The sequence below is a fragment of the Lathyrus oleraceus genome, chromosome 1 (assembly GCF_024323335.1).
Source record: "Lathyrus oleraceus cultivar Zhongwan6 chromosome 1, CAAS_Psat_ZW6_1.0, whole genome shotgun sequence".
Lineage (NCBI taxonomy): Eukaryota > Viridiplantae > Streptophyta > Magnoliopsida > Fabales > Fabaceae > Lathyrus > Lathyrus oleraceus.
In genome coordinates, this window is record NC_066579.1 from 145749805 (window position 1) to 145768617 (window position 18813).

The window sequence follows — 18813 nt, forward strand, 5'->3', positions numbered from 1 at the left end:
TGTGTGAATCACTTTTGTTCTAAACTTAGACCACTTTTGCAAAAAGATATAAACTTTGGCCTTATGCCATTGCATTTTCAAACTTCTTTTCTTAAATCAAACTTGTAAATAGACTTAACTATACTTGACTTAAACTTTCAAAAAAAGCCAAAAAAGAACTAACTCATTCAAACCATTTTAGGCCTTTGTGGCTTTCAAACTTAATTTTTGTTAAAAGCAATGCATCCATTTTGAAATTTGTATCACGAACTACGAGGTTTTGATCCCTCATATTTATGTTGGTACGTAGGCACAAGACCGAAGGTCTTGTCAAACATAAAAATATAATTAATGAATTCTTTTCTCATCCCCCCATTCTATTTGTTTGTAAACATCACTTTATACCAAATACATATGCACACAAAAAGAGCTCCCTAGGAGTACCTAGGACACTTTGGGTGCTAACACCTTCCCTCTGTGTAACCAACCCCCTTACATGTGATCTCTGACTTTTTATTAGTTTTGACTTGAAAACTTCTTACTTTTGGGTTTTGTTCGTACTTTTTCCCTTTTCCCTTGGAAACAATAAAAGCGCGGTGGCGACTCTTGTTATTTGATCTCTAGCTTGTCAATAGCTTGATGATCATGAATTTCCCGCTACACCGATATCTAGATTTTATCAGTTCATAGCCCATGATAGCAAGGGATCTCTTTTCCAATAAACAAAAAACATATGTGTCTCATCCTCTTCATTCATAACCTTGGGACAATGGGTGATTCCCTTAACACCAACAAATTTATCCTTTCAGTTCTTGTAGTTGAAAGTATATGGGAGATAAGAGCTCGCCCATGGATGGAACTCACTGACACCCATCCACCTATGTTCAAACCTTTCGTCTCAGAGTGAGAAGAATACACCTTGTGTAAGCATAATGTTAAGGCCCTAAAATAGAATCTCGAATCATCGAACAAATGCCCGATTTTTCAGATGCAGTTGGGAAGGGGAACATTTACGATATTTAGAATGTCGACCTGAAGTCGAGTGAAAGGAATAACAACCGCAAAATACTCAATAACCTCGGTATAAAAATAGAAATAATCTTCCCCCCCCCCTCCCCCATAAGGCTAACGCATGCAATCCTTTTCATCTTCCATGCATGACTATAGTATCACGCCAGTCTCGTTCCTAGTATTAGACTGTTCCATGCTTAACCGATAGGCTTACCCAATCATCTTCGTGACAAATTGGTTAATATTCATAGATTCCACAAAAGGAGCTTTGATTAGAAGTTGAGAGCGACATGAAAGATCTTGTCGGACTTGAGGACTAAGACACAAAGTTAGTGTTGATATCACTAGGTGATCCATTCCCTAGACTACCACTAGATGAACTATCATAACTACCAAAAAATCTACATCCCAATAAACTTCTAATCTAATTTCCTCATACCCTATTTCGAGCTCGTCAATCATTGAGTCCATAACTCATAAGGGAAATATAGTGTTACCTGATGTCGTGAGTGATTCAAGGAGCTGCAAGATAAGGAATGAAGGGAATGGAAGGAGATGCAAAGTAAGCATACAAGTTGAAGTGAAAAGATACAAAAAATGAAAAATCATAAGTCTATTTAAAGGCTTAAGTTGCAGGAAAAGGAACAACCACATTAAAAGTTATTCTCCCAGGTTTGCATGGAGTAGGGATATGCCATGGGGTTTCTAAAATTCCAAAGGCATCTAGAAATATTTACAACTAGTGGAAATTTGTTGCATCTATTATAAGTAAAGGAGTCAAAGAGTAGGTTTGGATAACCAACATACAATATCCAACCACGGTAAAAGGCCTTCGCTTCCAGAAAATTAGAGTAAGCTCGTTGAAGAGGAGTTAACAGTTGAGGCGCAATTGTCAATCGGCAGTGTGTCTTAGAAAAGCATTTTTCTTATAATTGGCTCATACATGAGGGGCTTCGTAAATGTCTGGACTTTTAACTAGTCTCAGTAAAGCTTTTATCCGTAACACGGCTCAAGCTTGAGGGAGTTTGTAAATGTATGACCTCTTGATCAATCTCAGAAAAACATTTTGCCTCTACACGACTAATTCTAAATGGATTACGTAGATGTCATGTTTCTTGGCAAGTCAGGAACTATAAACTTTTAGGCACATAGGGTATAATGGCGATGAGTATGCACTCCAAGAGTAGGTCGGGATATAAATTGAATTCAAACGAGATTGCCTAGGTGAATGAGGTTGTGCCCACAATGAATGAGGTCGAATTAGGCCAAAAGACTGAACCATATCCGACCCAAAACTAGCGTAAAGGGGGTCACCGAAAAAAGAGACTTAAATGCATAAGATAATGCATATATGGATAATTGGAAAACATTGTGACTCAAGATCCGACAAAGGTTTTGATTTTAATCATAATAAAAAGGTTGCATTAATCAGGGACAATCACCTTAATGATTCTTAATGGGCTTTAAGTACAGAGAGTATCGAAACTACTGTATAGTAACATGGTCACCGAAGGAAGACAAATTGAAACGATCAATTCATTGGAGAGACGATTGAGACTTTACTAACCCTCACTAGTACAGTTACATACTTTAATACATAAAACAAAGAGACAACATGCGTCATGAAGACGAAGATAAGGAAGAGAATAAGGGATCTTAGTTCAGGTTCTTAGAGTATAACTCGTTGAACACATACATGGAGAAAATCTTGTAAGAATATACCAACAGGGTTCATAGAATTTGGATGAAATACCCTTATGTCGTGAAAGAGATAACACACACTAATAAAATGAAGTATCTAACTTTATGGACATAAAACTATTGTGTACATCCTCCTGAAGAATGAAATCAGACTTATTCATGAAGGAAGACTTGGTAGATACACCAAAGACGACACCTGAAAAAGGGACAATAAGGGGGACACAAATTTTCCATATAAAGACATATGATAGAGTGAATCCTTGCACATAAAGCGTGTCCCTAACGGGGATGCTTCACCATCCAAAAAGATAGCAGAAGGGTTCCTATCATCGAAGATACCATTTAAGAAAATAAAAAAAAAAATAGCTAGATTATTGTTCATTAATCAGAATTAAGAATCAAATTAAGGCAAAAGTCCTAAACAACCATTCTAGGCTTTTAAAAATACGAAAAGATAGAAGATATTCCCACAACATATTTTGATTGGTCATAAAAGCAACCATGATTGATTTAACGCCTCACGAATTCTCATTAACGAAATGAGTTTATGTGACAAAAATTGCTTATTAACATATTGAAATTGAAATAATTTTAAATTTCTTAAAGAACTATCAGCCGATTTGAAGTTTAAACGGACATCAAGTGTTAATACCATTACTATGGAATCTCATTTTTGAAGTATCATATCATATAATTGATACTTGATGCTTCCTTGGTTTAAAAAGAATCGCTTCCTTTGTGTTAAAAACAAATAACTTATAATATGATTGATGCTGCTCTAAATTATTATTCACATTTAATAGTACTTTTATTCCTTGGTACATTAGAATAGCTACTAGTGATGCTTTGATGCTCCAAAATCTATCGACCTTAACATACATCCAAGAATTTGGAATAGTGAGATTTATCTTCATTTAAAAAAAATAATTTCTATTTTTATTTCAACATTTATTTATAGACATTAGATAAAACAAATTCCTTCATCTATAAAGACAATCCAATGCCTTATCGATTCAGTTTTTCAATCTTTAAGATGATAGCCAAGAAACTCTACTTTTCTTAGAAAAAAACAACAATCACAACATTGTACATCAAAAATCACTAAACTCTATCATCTTTTTCAACAAAAAATTGAAATTTTGCATTGGAAAAGATAAAACGGATCTCATCTTTTGAAATATTCCAACAAGCTTTCAGCATTATTAGGAGATATTATGGTAACAAAAAGATCCATCATTGATCACAACCACCTTTCATCAAGTTAATCTCAAAGTTTTCTTTTCTACACCAAAATTGTGATGATGGAGGAGCCTTTATTGTGCCAAGAAACCAAAGAACAATGATTCTTGATTTGTCAACATGTAATTTGATGCCAGCTTGAAATTTTTAGATCCAAGAAAAGTGCACTCTTCCAACAACTCTTAAGGTACCAATTTTATATCTTTATTTAATTATTATTATTAGTATTATTATTATTATTACTTGCTTTAATGCAATAATTATTTAATAAATTTCATATGTTTCTATGATTTGATTAGTATCATGAACATTTAGCAACACTTTTGAAAAAGAAAAAAAGTATTATTTATCTTTGAGATGTGGAGATAAAAGTTAATGGTTTATGGAAAAAATAGTGATGTTGATTATTGAAGCATGGAAACCCTTATACAAAAACTTTATGGTCAATGTTGGGATCAATCACACATATAAAGATGGAGAATGAATCTATAGATTCTTATTCTTTTGAATCCCTTTGAAGAAAAGAAATTTGTCTTTAAATTTTAAAGCAATTTACCAAATTGAGGAGTCATTTTTGTCCTTGTTTAGTGGAAACTAAAGTTGTTGTGACTATGAATTTCTTTATGAACATATCTTGATCATAAACCCTTCACAATTATTTGATAAAAATCTTAGTAGGAGAAATCACTTTCTGTCCTAAAAGCCTTTCCATTACACATTTCATCCATGTTGTTTTGCTTTGCATAATTGCTTCCTCTATTACACTTTGTATCTTTAATGACCATAACTTTGTATCTTTAATGACCATAACCAACTCAAATATAAGCCGGAACAAGTTACTACTTTAGGTCATCATCTCACCGCGCACTTGGTTTCTACAAATTATTACTTTAGGTCATCATCTTACCGCACTTAACTTTCAGCTCATTAATTTTATGACTTAATATTTAATAAAAATTATATATATATATATATATATATATATATATATATATTATTTTCTCTAAAATTTCTCATCATACTTGGATCTCACCGTTACGAGCATCATCGTAAGATTCAATGAGTAAATATGTTTCTCTAAACTAAACGATCTTCACAATAGTTATTACATCATGTTATTGTATCCGAATCTAATTGTCATCGAGCTGAGTATGTCAATAATTTCTTTATTTATTAAAAGATTAGTTCCTTCACAAAAGATGTATTAAATAACTTTGTTTCTTTTGTTGATTTGATGGTATAATTTGTACGTGGATAACACTTTTCAAAAATTAGATGCACCATAGAGATAAAGTATTTGCTTGTATATGTAATATAATTAGGAACATTAATTTGGACTATGCTTATTTTTCTTATATTTTGAAAACACCTTTTGCTTTATGATTAAAAAAAGTAGAAGCAATAGGACTAGTTGCATAGTGTTTGTTATTGATGACATTATAATTTGGTATCAAAAAAGGAAAAGATATAAAAAAAAATGGAAAACCATATCACATACGTGTAGTGTAGTGTAGTGTATAAGTGAAAATGGCGTGAAAGTAATGAAAAGCTAAGTTAGTGATATGAATTTGGATAATTACAAGAGTATGTGCTTTTATATATCAACAAAAAAAGTATTTAGATGGTGATGTAAGCCATGTTTATGAATGTGAGTATATTCTTTTTATTTCTTTTGTTTTGTTCAACATTTATGAATGTAAGTTAACATTGGCTTAATTGGGAAAATAAATTGTTTTGTTCTTTTTCTCATATTTGTTAAAAAAGATCAAAGCAAAAGGGATAAACAAATAATTAGGGTTATCTTTTGTCACACAAGTAATTTAGTTTTTAACCTATGACATCTAAACACATTTTTATAAATCAATGTTTTTTTTAATTTGTGATAATTCACATTACACGTCTTTAAAGACAACTCTAATTATATAATGTCTGTTTTTAAGAATAAATGTTCGAACTCGAGATATAACAAAATTCAAACGATTAAAATAACAGATTTAAAAATATTTTTTTATTATTTGACCAAACAATAAACCTAAAGAGTATCCTTTTATTCACATGTCTTGATATTGTGATGAAAATTTTTACTTGTTGTATGATCAAACTAGGGTTGGTGGATGAATAGTTAGGATGACCTAATCCATGTGAATATAACATTTTGCAATTAATATTTTCATAACATTTTGCTAATATGGATATAATTTGTCACTCCACTATGTAATAATTAAGCAAAGTGGTTTACATCTCATTGAAGCACCAACCTTAAAAAGAAAGTACACAAAGAAAGAGTGATCATTTGCAAAATAAAGTTATATATTTTTTTCTTCATATATACTCATGAACATATACTCCTAATGTTTATTTATTCTCCCACATACTCATTCTTCTAAGTATGTGTTCATGTTGTTTTTGCTTGTGGATATTGTGTGTTTGCGTGTGACATGCTTGCCTCAAGGTTAACATGTATGTTCTTGTTCCTTGTAGATATGAAAGAATAAATAAAATATAATTTTAAAATGAACATATCGAATTTAATCAATAAAAAAATATTATAATTTTAAGTTATATAAAATGAAGAAAAAATAAATAAAAATTGATATTTCAATGAGTTAAATTCATCTATAAATTGCTTTGTATTAAATATATTAGCAATTTTATTTTCAATATTATAACTCAATGAGTTTGTTTGGGTAGCTAAATATATATTATTAAAATAGATAAATATAACATGTAAAATTTATTAAAAAATATTTTTTTGGGATGGAATATTAAAAATAATTTATATAAATTTCGTTAAGAAAATATAGATTTAAATGCATTTTTAGTTTTATATTATATCTACATTATAAAAATCAATTTTTTTTTATTTTTTTAAGTTTCAATTTTTTTATGCATTTTAGGGTAAATTTTACTGTGTGGTGATTTATAAATAGATAAATTTAATATAATAGATTGATAAAATTGTTTCAAAATATAACACGAATATTAAATTTTTTATCTAAATATTAAGTCCCTAAAACTTATCATATAATTGAATGGGGATTAAAAAAAAACTAACTTTTAAAATAGAGGGTCAAACACAAAAATATTTTACTCAATAAAAAATTTCTTTAAAATAAATCATTTTAACTATTCTCAAAAATTTTAGAATAGAGGGAGCAGATGATTTGATCCCAAAGTAGTGTGACTGGTCAACTAGAAAACTATTTAAAAAAGACCATATTAAAAGTTGGATTAGAAAGACAATTTTTTGGTAAACAAAGAAGATCAAAAGCCAAAACATGATTAGAAAGGCAATTACTTGTGATAGAAAAATAAAACATAAAGTTGATAATGGACACTACGATAGCACAAAGGTTACAAACATCGAATCTTAATTAATTTGTTTATATCTTGACCGTGATGGTTCATGCATTTTAATTTCCATAAAAACTGATAAATGGTATTCCCCTAAATTAAAATATGTCTTTTTTATGTCATATTTTTTTATTTATTAAAAGATGTCTTTAACGAGGTAAAGCTCTTAGTAATATAGAAACCACACATTTTCAGTATGGAACATAAGTGAGTTTATGTATGGTGAAGAAAGAAGAAAAAGAAAGTAAAGGAAGAAGAAAGTTAGGAATGAATACGAGTTCTCTCATTATTATTGAATGGAACAGTATTACATAATTTATATTGAAATAATGGTACATCACAACTAACATGAATCTCATGTATGTGATGATACTAGCTACACAAGTTAGTTATAAATTAACTAACTCTCGTTATCTCAATTAACTTCATCTTTTCATCTTCCTTCGTTAATATCCCTCCATAAGTTGATGTTTGATCAATGTTGATCAAGTTCAACTTGGACATGAAAAAAGAGAATTGTTTAGGAAGAAGAGATTTTGTGAAGAAATCAATTAGTTGGTTATGCCATGGAATAGGAAGAAGCTTCATGGTGCCTGCTAAAAAAAATTCCTTTACAATTTGACAATCGATATCCAAGCGTTTAGTTTATTCATGAAAGACCGGGTTTGCTGCAATGTGAAAAACACTTTGGTTATCACAGTAAAGGATCGGTGGCTTGGTGCATTTGACTTGCATGTCATGTAACAAGTAAATGATCCATTCAAGCTCGCATGTGGCTGCAGTCAAAGCTCTGTATTCCGCTTCAGATGAGGACCTTGAGATTGTATGTTGCTTCTTTGTTTTCAATGAAATGAGAGATTGACCAATGAAAAAACATGAACCTGAAATGGATCTGCGTGTATCTCTGCATCCGACCCAATCAACATCAAAAAAGCTAAGATGAAGGGAGGAGTTGCATGGGAAAAATAAAGCTTTGTCGGGACAAGATTTAAGATAACACAAAACTCTACATGTTGCATGGTGATGAGTAATGGAAGGTTTGGAGAGAAATTGACTTAGTTGTTGAGTGGTATATGTGATGTTTGGTTGGGTTGTGTTCAGATAAATGATTATGTCTATCAGTCATCGATAGTATTGAATGTCATCAAATGTGTAACATCATCATGGCACAGTTTGATGGCGGGATTTGAGGGAGTAGAGACAGGTTTTGCACCAAGCAAACCCGAGTCAGTAAGAAGATCAAGACAATACTTGCGCTGACACATAGAAATTCCCAATTTGGAATGGGCAACTTCTAGACCTAAGAAGTATTTCAACATTCCTAAGTCCTTGACTTTGAAAGCTTTGTGAAGTATTGTTTTGATAGTTGCAAATTCAGAGAGAGAGAGAGAGAGAGAGAGAGAGAGAGAATTTCCTGCTAGTATGACATCATCAACATAAACCGAAAGAATTGTAAATTCTGATAATTTGGTTTTGACAAAGAGTAAGTGGTCAGATGCAGCTTGTGCGTATATCCATGAGAAATAAGCAATGACATGAGCTTTTCATACCATTGGCGACTGGCCTGTTTGAGTCCATATATGGATTTAACTAACTTGCAAACCTAATTAGGTTTTGTATGAGTGATACCTGGTGGGATGACCATGTAAACATGTTCATGTAATTTGCCATGGAGAAAAGCATTATTGACATCTAACTGATGTAGATTCCAGTGATGGATGGATGCAAGAGTTAAAACAAGTCTGATAGTCGTGAGTTTTGTCATTGTGGAGAATGTATCAGTAAAATCTAATCCTTTGATTTGGTTGTAACCTTTGGAAACTAGTCTTGCTTTGAATATTTAAATGCTTCCATATGCTTTATGTTTGATCTTGTAACCCCATTTGCAGCCTATGGGTTTGATGTTATGAGGAAGATCCACAATCTTCCAAGTACCAGTTTGTTCAAGAGCAACAAGTTCAACTTTCATTTCTTGTTTCCAACATTCATATTTGTTAGCCTTAGTCTAGGATTTTGGTTCAGTATGAGTGGTAATGGAGAGACTAAATGTGAATGAGTAGGAGCCAAATGAGAATAAGACATTTAATTAGACAAGACATCGGGAGTACCTGATGATTGATTATGAGCATCATCAAATGAGGCATATAAATAGTCTTTTAGATGTGATGGTGGATGTCTAAGTATGGATTATACTCTGGTATGAATGAATTTAGTGGAATGTGGATTTGGATTTGTGCCAGGTGGATTATGATCAATGTCAAGAAATTGAGTATCATGGGGTGAAGGAGTTTGAGTCTGGGTATTTTAGGGAGGTAAAGGAGTGGATATGTGTGTTTGTATAGACTTGTCATTAGGTTATGTTGAAGAATCAATAGGTGTCTTATGGTGTACATCAGTTAAATATTCCCAATAATGAGCTTGGGATGGTGATTCGTTATGGTATGGAAGAATGTGTTCAAGAAATGTAACATGTCTAGATATGAAAATTTCATGAGTTGACAGATCTAATAAAACATATCCTTTGAACCCAATTTTGTATCCTAGAAAAATAGACTTTCTTGTTCTACAAGCAAGTTTAGCTCTATGTTGTTGCAGGGTTGATGCATAACAAAGGGAACCAAAAACTTTGATGCTAGTCATATCAGGAATAGAATTGTTAATTAGTTGGTCAGGACATTTGTTATCAAGAAGGGGAGTACTAACTTTTTTTGTTAATGAAAGTTGCATAGGAGATATCATATGACCAAAAGGTTTTGGGGAGTTTGGACTAATATAATAATGCTCTTCCTACATTTAGGACTTTTTGGTGTTTCCTCTGAACTCTTCCATTTTGTTAAGGGGTTTTCCACACATGATCTTTGATGGATAATGCCTCTAGAAGCATAAAATGAAGAAAGTAAAAACTCTAGACCATTATTAGCCCTGATAAACTTTGGACAAGTTTTGAATTGATTTTCAATTAAGGTGAAAAAGTGTTGAACATGTGTAGCGACGTTATCCTTTGATTTAGGTAGAATGATCCATACATACCTGCTGAAATCATCAAGGACTATAAAAAATATTTATGGCCATGGATTGAGTTAACAGCTAGAGGACCCCAAATGTCAAAGTGAATTAGTTCAAAACATTTAGAAGCTTTTTATATGCTAAAACTGAAGGGTAGTTTCTTATGTCTAGCAAAATGGAAAATATTGCACACTACTTTATTATCATGAGTAATATTGGAGTACAATTAAGACATTTTGGAAAATCTATCATTAGATAAATGCCCTAATGTAAAATATCATAAGGCTTGATTAGGTATAGTACGGGTCTGATTGATACAAGTATTGAAGGGATATAAATGTTGGTTTGAAACTTGAGGGAAGGTACACCAGTTTGAGCATCACAATCAATCACAAGCTTGTATAAGCCATCCATCTAATAGCTAAACCAATCATCTTCTGGAATTTCAAGTCCTACAACACACATTTATTATCAAAGAATTGAAGTGTACCTTGAAGAGATTGACATAATTTTGAAACAATAATTAGATTTAGAGAAAATTCAGAAGTGTAAAGGACATGTGTGAGATAAAGGTTTGGAGAGAATATAATTGTGCTTGCATACTTGGTTGATACAAAAGATTCCTTTGGCAGACAAACATTAATTGACTTATTTTAATAATAGGAATTGAAATATTGTTAAGAACAATAAACAGGATCATTTGATCTTGGATCAATTCTCCAAGAACTAGAGCCATGATGACTAGAACATGTTATGCTTGACACTATAGAAGTACATGAATTCTCATTTGATGTATAATTATAACTAGGCATAGCAGTGAAAGATTGAACCTGAGGCATGAGATTCGTTTGTTTAAGTAAGCTCATTAGTTGAGCATATTGTTCTTGAGTAATACCAGCTTGAGCAGGCATTGAACTATCCTCACCACCATTAGAATGAATTTAGTCCTCAATACCAATAGTTGTAGATGAATTTGCTTTAACCTGTTTCTTTCCAAAGTGAGGAGGAACACCATGTTTCTTATAGAAACATCCATAATGTGACCAATTCTATTGCAATGAGTACACATGCGAATATCCTTCTTATATACATTATTCTTACCACGGTCATTTAGCTTTCTTGCATCATAAGCATTGATCAAAGTGTTAAAATCTTCAATAACATAAATAACATCTGATTTAGGTAGTAAAGCAATGTTATTGCTCTCTTCTTACTATCGTATAGTAGACTTTGTTGATAGAAGATATGAGTTCCATGAGTAGAACTTGAGTCTTGATGACAAAAAAAATCATTCAATCCTATTAAAAACTGAATGACTTGATCTTCCAAATGAAAATTCTTAGAAGAACGTATGACTTCACAACGATGTTGATGTATACAAGTACAAACCAGCATAGGTCTATGTGAATTCAGTTCTTCCCACAATCCACACATTTCAGTAAAATAATCAAGAACTGATTTCGTGTCTTGCTTGAGATTGTTGAGTTCTGCACGAAGATGATAGACTCGAATTCAACCCTCTTTAACGAATCTTTCTTTGAGATCTATCTACATATCCAAAGTATTTCCTAAAAAACAATCATTTGAGCAATTGGTTAAGAGAATGAGTTGAGTATCCATGAATGAACTAAGTAGTTGCATCTTTCCCACATTGCTCTATTCAAATCAAGAATGTCTGGAACTTCAATGAAAGTTTGTTTTTGGCGCCAAGAGCTCGTTGCATTGAACGAGACCAAGAAAGATAATTGGAATCAATCAGAAAAGGGGTGAGTTTTACGGAGTTGGGACCTTCACTCAGATGAATATAGTAAATGGAGTGTATGTCACCATTGGAGACACAAACTTGAGAAGTGGTGGCACGCGGCGGTGCCATGGTGGAAGGATCAAGAATGGTGCATGATCAAAGAAGAATGAAGAAGATGTACATGAAATGGATGGATGTATAAGAACATAATCAATGAGAGCTATGTGTTTGCAAGTGATACCATCTTAGTAATATAGAAATCATACATTCTCAATATGGAACATAAGTGAGTTCATGTATGGTGAAGAAAGAAGAAAAATAAAGCTAGGAATTAATAAGAGTTTTCTCATTATTATTGAATATAATAGTATTACATAATTTATATTGAAATAATGGTACATCACAACTAACATGAATCTCTTGCATTTAATAATACCTTGCTACACAAGTTAGTTACATACTAACTAACTCTTGTTATCTCAATTAACTTCATCTTCTTTCGTTAATAAAAGTGAAAAATAAAATAACAATTACTTGAAAATTATCAATCATTAAGATAGTAAATCAATTTCAAGAAAGGAGTTATATTGATACAATAATTCTCTATATTATACACATACAAAAATGAATGAGATTAATTACTATGCACTGTCAGTATAAAAAGTTTTACATTATCGATTCATCACCATCATCTGTTTGTATTATTTTATAAATTTTTAAAATAAAAGTCAAACTTGTTTCAATATCCAACGTTTATGATTAACTGACGGTGTAAAATCTCTTTACACTGTCAGTGTATTTCAATTAAATTCAAAATGAAATAGCACAATAATTATTTAGTGAGGAAAATTGTGCGTACTTGAGATTATGTATAAATATGTTTAGGTATGTACTGTTTGATTAACCATTCTAAATCACCATTGTCGACATTTAAAGTAAACAAGTTTAGTGAAATAGAATCATAGGACAGTGTAACTCCACTCCAAATTTTGCTTGTTAGGTTGATTTTTTTTCTTCTTCTTTTTGATAATTCTATACAATTACATCTAAGTTTATCTACCATATGATTGAGGTCAATTAGTTAATTGGCTCAACTTAAGGATGACCATTGCCTCTTGTATGAAAAGTATATACTAAATATAGAAATTATAATATAATCTAGTTACGTAGAGTCAAGTCATAAGTGATCTTATTCAATTTTTGGATAAAGTTTATGAGAATAAATATTATTGACCAAGTTAGTTTGTTATAAACGATTTTTAAATTTTTTAAATTTTTTTTATGGATGGTATATGATTTGTAACAACTTTTTAAAAAAAATTATAAATATAAAATGGAATTGATCTATGACGAAATATCTATAAAATTTATAAATATCCACCGATAAAATAGTATTAATAACAAAACTTGTGAGAATGTAATTTGACGAATAGATCTCAATATATAAAATGTGTATTTGAGTTCAGAGAATTTGATACACCAATTTTATCTTGATCTGATTCATGTTACTCTTGATTTAGAAAATCCATTTTTGGATATTCTTTTGAAAATTTTAATACAAGGGAGTTATTGTAAAATTGTAATATATTTCAATAGTTTTCTATATATATTGTCTCTTAATTTTAAATGAAAAAATATTTTTTCCTTAAAAATTAATTATATTATTCTTTATTTGTGATAGTACTTGATTTGGTCAAATTTTTTGGTCATATAGTAATATCTTTTACTTGATTTAGTGTAACCTCCCTTAACCACTTACCTTTTTCTATCTCTATGGGTGTGTTTGTTTGATGGATTAAAATTATAATCCCGTGAATATCATTCCTAGGAATAGTATTGCCAGGAACTTTATTCCCATCAATGTGTTTGGCAAAATCAATAAAGTTCCTAGGAATATTTTTAAGTTTTATTTAATTAAATTTTAAAAATTAAAAAATTAAAAATAAATGTGTTAAAATAACATGAGAGTGGGAAGTTATGGTTAGTTATTTTATATTTCCATGGGAATATAAGATTCCCATCATTTGACATGGGAATAAAAATGGAGAAATTTATGAACAAAACATATTCCTGGGAATAAAAAGTATCCAGGCATAAACTATCAAAACTTGAAACAAACAAGGAAATATGTGAATTCCAATGTCATATTCCCGGGAATAATATTTGTATCCACGAAACAAACACCCCCTATAATTAAATTACTATTTTTTATTTATGGAAGATATTTTTTTATTTATTCTTCCCATTTTAAATAAAAAAATTTACAATCAGAGAATTGTCTTTTCTCTATTAATTCTAAATTCTAGATCTGATGTATTTTATACTATTTGTGCACATCAATCAGATAAATCTTTAAAGACAATCTCCGTGATATATTAGGTAATATTTTACGACTAAGTATTTTGATTCATAGGTTATTTTTACAATATAGATTTATACGATCACCGAATTTAAATAATCTCGATTATTAAACAAAATCAAACAGTCGAGATCAATACATGCTATAAACACAATTTCCACAACATTTCAAAGGAGAACAATTCATAGCATGAACATGTGTCAAACATGTGAGGCACAACTTTAGAGAGTAGAGAGTTTGTTTCACAGAATCAACCTGATGTAATTATATATCATTTCTCAAACTGAAAGTGGCTTCTACTTTTTTCATATTTTTCATATTTATCTATAACTGAAATGCATTTGCAACTTTCTTGGTCATGCTTTTTAGTATGCCATTAACAAAGTGAATGTCTAGTGTCCCATTAAGGTGCTAGAGACAAACACAATCCTTCTATATATGTGTACTATACAATCTTCAATGTCATTTAAAGCCTAAACTTAAGGTCTAATAATTGAAACTTAGTTGGTATCTTCACATTAATTTGGTGAATATACCAATATTGTAGTGATTTCAAAAGAACAAAACATGATTCATGAGGAATCACAACCAACTATGTTTATGATTTTTTCTTAGCTTTTGGTTCATTTAGTAAATTTCATAGTGCAGATTTGGATATTGGTTTCTGCATTTTTCTACAAGCATTTGGTATCTTGTTATTATTCTTATTATGGCTGGTGGACACAAACAGAAGAGGCTCAGCAATTCATGCATTCTCCTCATAGGTAAATTCTATGTGCATATTCTTGGATGACAAAAATGAAGTATCTAACTTTATCTTATAGTATATCTTAGATTCCATCTTAATAGCATGAAGATAAAACAAATAATAGTTCCTTGAATACAAATTAGCATCCATTCCATTGAATATATGTAATTGCAAATGGGAAATGTAGAAAACTAGTCTTTAATAGGGGTTTTTTCGACTGCCGAAATCTCGATTGCAGTTTTATGATTTTTGATGTCTCTACAATGTGTTCGTAGACCGCAACTGAATAAATCGGGATTGTCCGTTGTTGAATTCAACAACAAGACCTTGCATTAAGACTTTAGTCTAAATGCAAGACGCTTCAGTTGAATTCAAGTTGCAGACAATCGTGATCCCTATTAAATTTTTATGAGTCTCATTTAACTGCGATTCTCCTGATTCCGTTACCACGATTTAAAACCCTGGTCCTCATTTGTTTGATATTATAATCCAACCAAGATTCTATTGATCTTGCATGCTCTTGTGATTTTTTATATTGTATTATATCAATCTTAGGGTAAGAACTTACATTTTACTTGTTTTTGCTTCTATATGACAGTCATTGCAGGTATAGAGAGGTTTGCATTCAAAGGAGTAGCATCAAATTTGGTAACTTATCTAACAGATGTTGTGAACTTAAGCAACTCATCAGCAGCAAAAATGGTTAATAGTTGGGTTGGATTCACCTCCATAATGCCATTGTTAGTGGCACCTATTGCTGATGCTTATTGGGAAAAATATTCCACCATAATGTCCTCATCTTTTCTCTATGTTATGGTGAGTCACCTTTCAAAAATATTATATACTTATTAAAAAAGTTCAGATACCAAAATTGATTTCAAACTTATACTGATAATTTATTTTCATAGTATATTTGTTATAAAGTTTTGCTCAAACTTTATCTGTTATGGATATTATACATGGCTGAAAATTTAGATGACCTACTTTATATATAGTATAGTATAAGCTTTAGGAGATCCATTAATTTTGTTGGAGTCTGAGTCATAACACTCATATTTTAAGAATATGCGAGACTAAAGTTTTCTTTAGTTTTTTGTGGTCAAAATTGGAGAGTTTCTGTTGCAAATATTACAGATATTGATGTTTTGGAAAAGTTGAGATTTCACTTCTCAATCAGTGAAAGTTTTATTCCTTTTCCAAGTTATATTCTACATTTCATCAGAATATCCATCCAAATTTTCATTAAAAAAGAAAACTATACTTTTTTTTCTCTATAGGGAAAAATGTTTACCATAACTTTTCATTTTAGTACTATTCAAATTCTTCAAGAAAAGATTTTACTATATCATATGTAGTGTGAGGCAAGATTCTTTTCTTCCAAATTTGTTTTCTTAACAAAGGGAGTTTCTTTTTGGATATATATAACCTAGACACTTTAGTACGAGCTAGAGTGTCCGACTGATTGACATGTGTCGGTGAGTGTCTGACATGAGTCCGGCTAACACTTAAAAATTTATGTACAATCACTTATATTTTCTAAAACTATAGTACAATTATCTACATGATAAGGTCGGTGTCGTGTCGGTATCTAACTAAATACTTTTTAGTTTAGAACACCAGTATACAAAGCAATAACGCATGTTTGATATCACATTCAAACAGTTTCACAAATGTTAGAAAAACTCAAATAAGTCTACTCCAAAAACTCTTACAAATAATTTGAAAGTTCAACTTTTCTCACAAAATTAATGACATTTTCTTGTGTTTTCTTCATAGGGACTTGCAGCATTGACAACAACAGCACTAGCAAGGTCATGGCATCACAAAAACAGAACAATGTCTTCTTCATTCCTTTCATTATCTCTTTACTTAATTTCCTTAGGCCAAGGTGGATATAATCCATCTCTACAAGCCTTTGGAGCTGATCAACTTGGTGAAGAAGAAGATTTACCTTGTGGCACAGATGACACAAGTAGCAACAAAAAAGCACTTTTCTTCCAATGGTGGTATTTTGGTGTTTGTGCTGGAAGCCTAATGGGTGTTACATTCATGTCTTACATTCAAGACACTTTTGGTTGGGTTTTAGGGTTTGCAATACCTGCAATTTCAATGCTTCTTTCTATCTTGATTTTCTCTAGCGGAAGTTCGATATATTCATATAAAAAACAGGATGATGATGATGGTCTTCAAGATAAGAAGCCTTTCATGAACATGTTTCAAACTATAAAAGCATCTGCATTGAAATGCTTCCATTGTGAAATTACACTACCAAATGACAAATCTGAAGGTGTTGAACTAGAGTAAGTTCCACTTTCACATGCATAAAGTTTTTTTTTGTCAAATAGCCTAGTAGGTGGAATTTCACCGATTAAAGGTGAATAAGTGGGATGTCACGGGTTCGAACCCGCGCCCCTACAGTCAGATGCCCCTGCACAGCTATCAATTGAGCTGACTTAACGGGGACTTCACATGCATAAAGTTATATTTACTAAATTATCATCTATTGTTTATGGGCAAAATATATTTTTCTCATGATACAGGCTTCAAGAGACACCTCTTTGTCGCGAAAACTCAGAAAGCATTAAGGTTATGGATAAGGATTCAAAAATTAGCATGTGTCTGCTACCAAATGTCAAAGTTGTGATTAAGCTATTGCCAATATGGGCAATGCTTCTAATGTTTGCAGTGATTTTCCAACAACCTGCAACATTTTTCACAAAACAAGGCATGACAATGAAGAGAAACATTGGTAAAAATTTCAAGATACCACCAGCAACACTCCAAAGCGCTATAACATTGTCGATAATACTATTGATGCCATTATACGACAAAGTATTTATACCGTTTGCTCAGCTGATAACACGACAGGAAAAAGGTATAAACAAGATGCAAAGGATGGGAATCGGAATGGTTCTCTCAATCATAGCAATGGTTATTGCAGCTTTAGTTGAAATGAAACGGCTCGATATCGGTCGGCAAATGAGAAGTGAAGGGTCAAAATTAGAAATAGTGCCGATAAGCATTTTCTGGTTGTTACCACAGTACATTCTTCTCGGTGTTTCAGATATTTTCACAGTTGTTGGTATGCAGGAATTCTTTTATGGTGAAGTTCCAAAGAATATGAGAACAGTGGGAATTGCATTGTATACTAGTGTTTTTGGAGTTGGAAGCTTTGTGAGTGCATTGTTGATTACACTAGTTGAGGTATACACAGATTCTAAAGGAACACCAAGTTGGTTTTCTGATGATATGGTTGAAGCACGTTTGGATAATTACTATTGGCTTCTAGTTTGGTTAAGTTCAATCAGCTTGTTGTTGTATACACTATTGTGTAAATATTACTATAGTAAAAGTGATTCAGATTGTGAAACGTGAGCTTTTTTCTTTCTGATAGAGTTTTCAAGTGTAATTTTGCGTAAACTTTGTTTGTTGAACTAGTTGCCCTTGAATTAATATAATAGTAATTCTATGATGTTCTTTTTGTTAGAAGGTACATTGAAAAAAAATGACCAATATAACAAGATATTTTTTATATAAAATTTAACATATTATCGTTTTATTTTTTGTATGTTTACCTTTTTAATTTGGATTTATTTCATACACCATCTGTGTTAAAATAGGGTTTTACACTGTGAATTAATCATAACCATCAAATCATTAGAAATGTAATGT

At 31.3% G+C, this 18813-nt stretch overlaps 1 protein-coding gene across 1 annotated transcript; it reads left to right on the plus strand.

Moving 5' to 3' along the window:
- Nucleotides 1-3715: 3715 nt before the first annotated feature.
- LOC127122887 (protein NRT1/ PTR FAMILY 5.8) lies at nucleotides 3716-18613 on the plus strand. Its single transcript, XM_051053163.1, has 5 exons — nucleotides 3716-4117; nucleotides 15042-15157; nucleotides 15740-15957; nucleotides 16918-17441; nucleotides 17682-18613. The coding sequence occupies exons 2-5, from the start codon at nucleotides 15103-15105 to the stop codon at nucleotides 18514-18516; spliced, it is 1632 nt and encodes a 543-aa protein (XP_050909120.1). The 5' UTR covers nucleotides 3716-4117; nucleotides 15042-15102; the 3' UTR covers nucleotides 18517-18613.
- The last annotated feature ends 200 nt before the right edge of the window (nucleotides 18614-18813 follow it).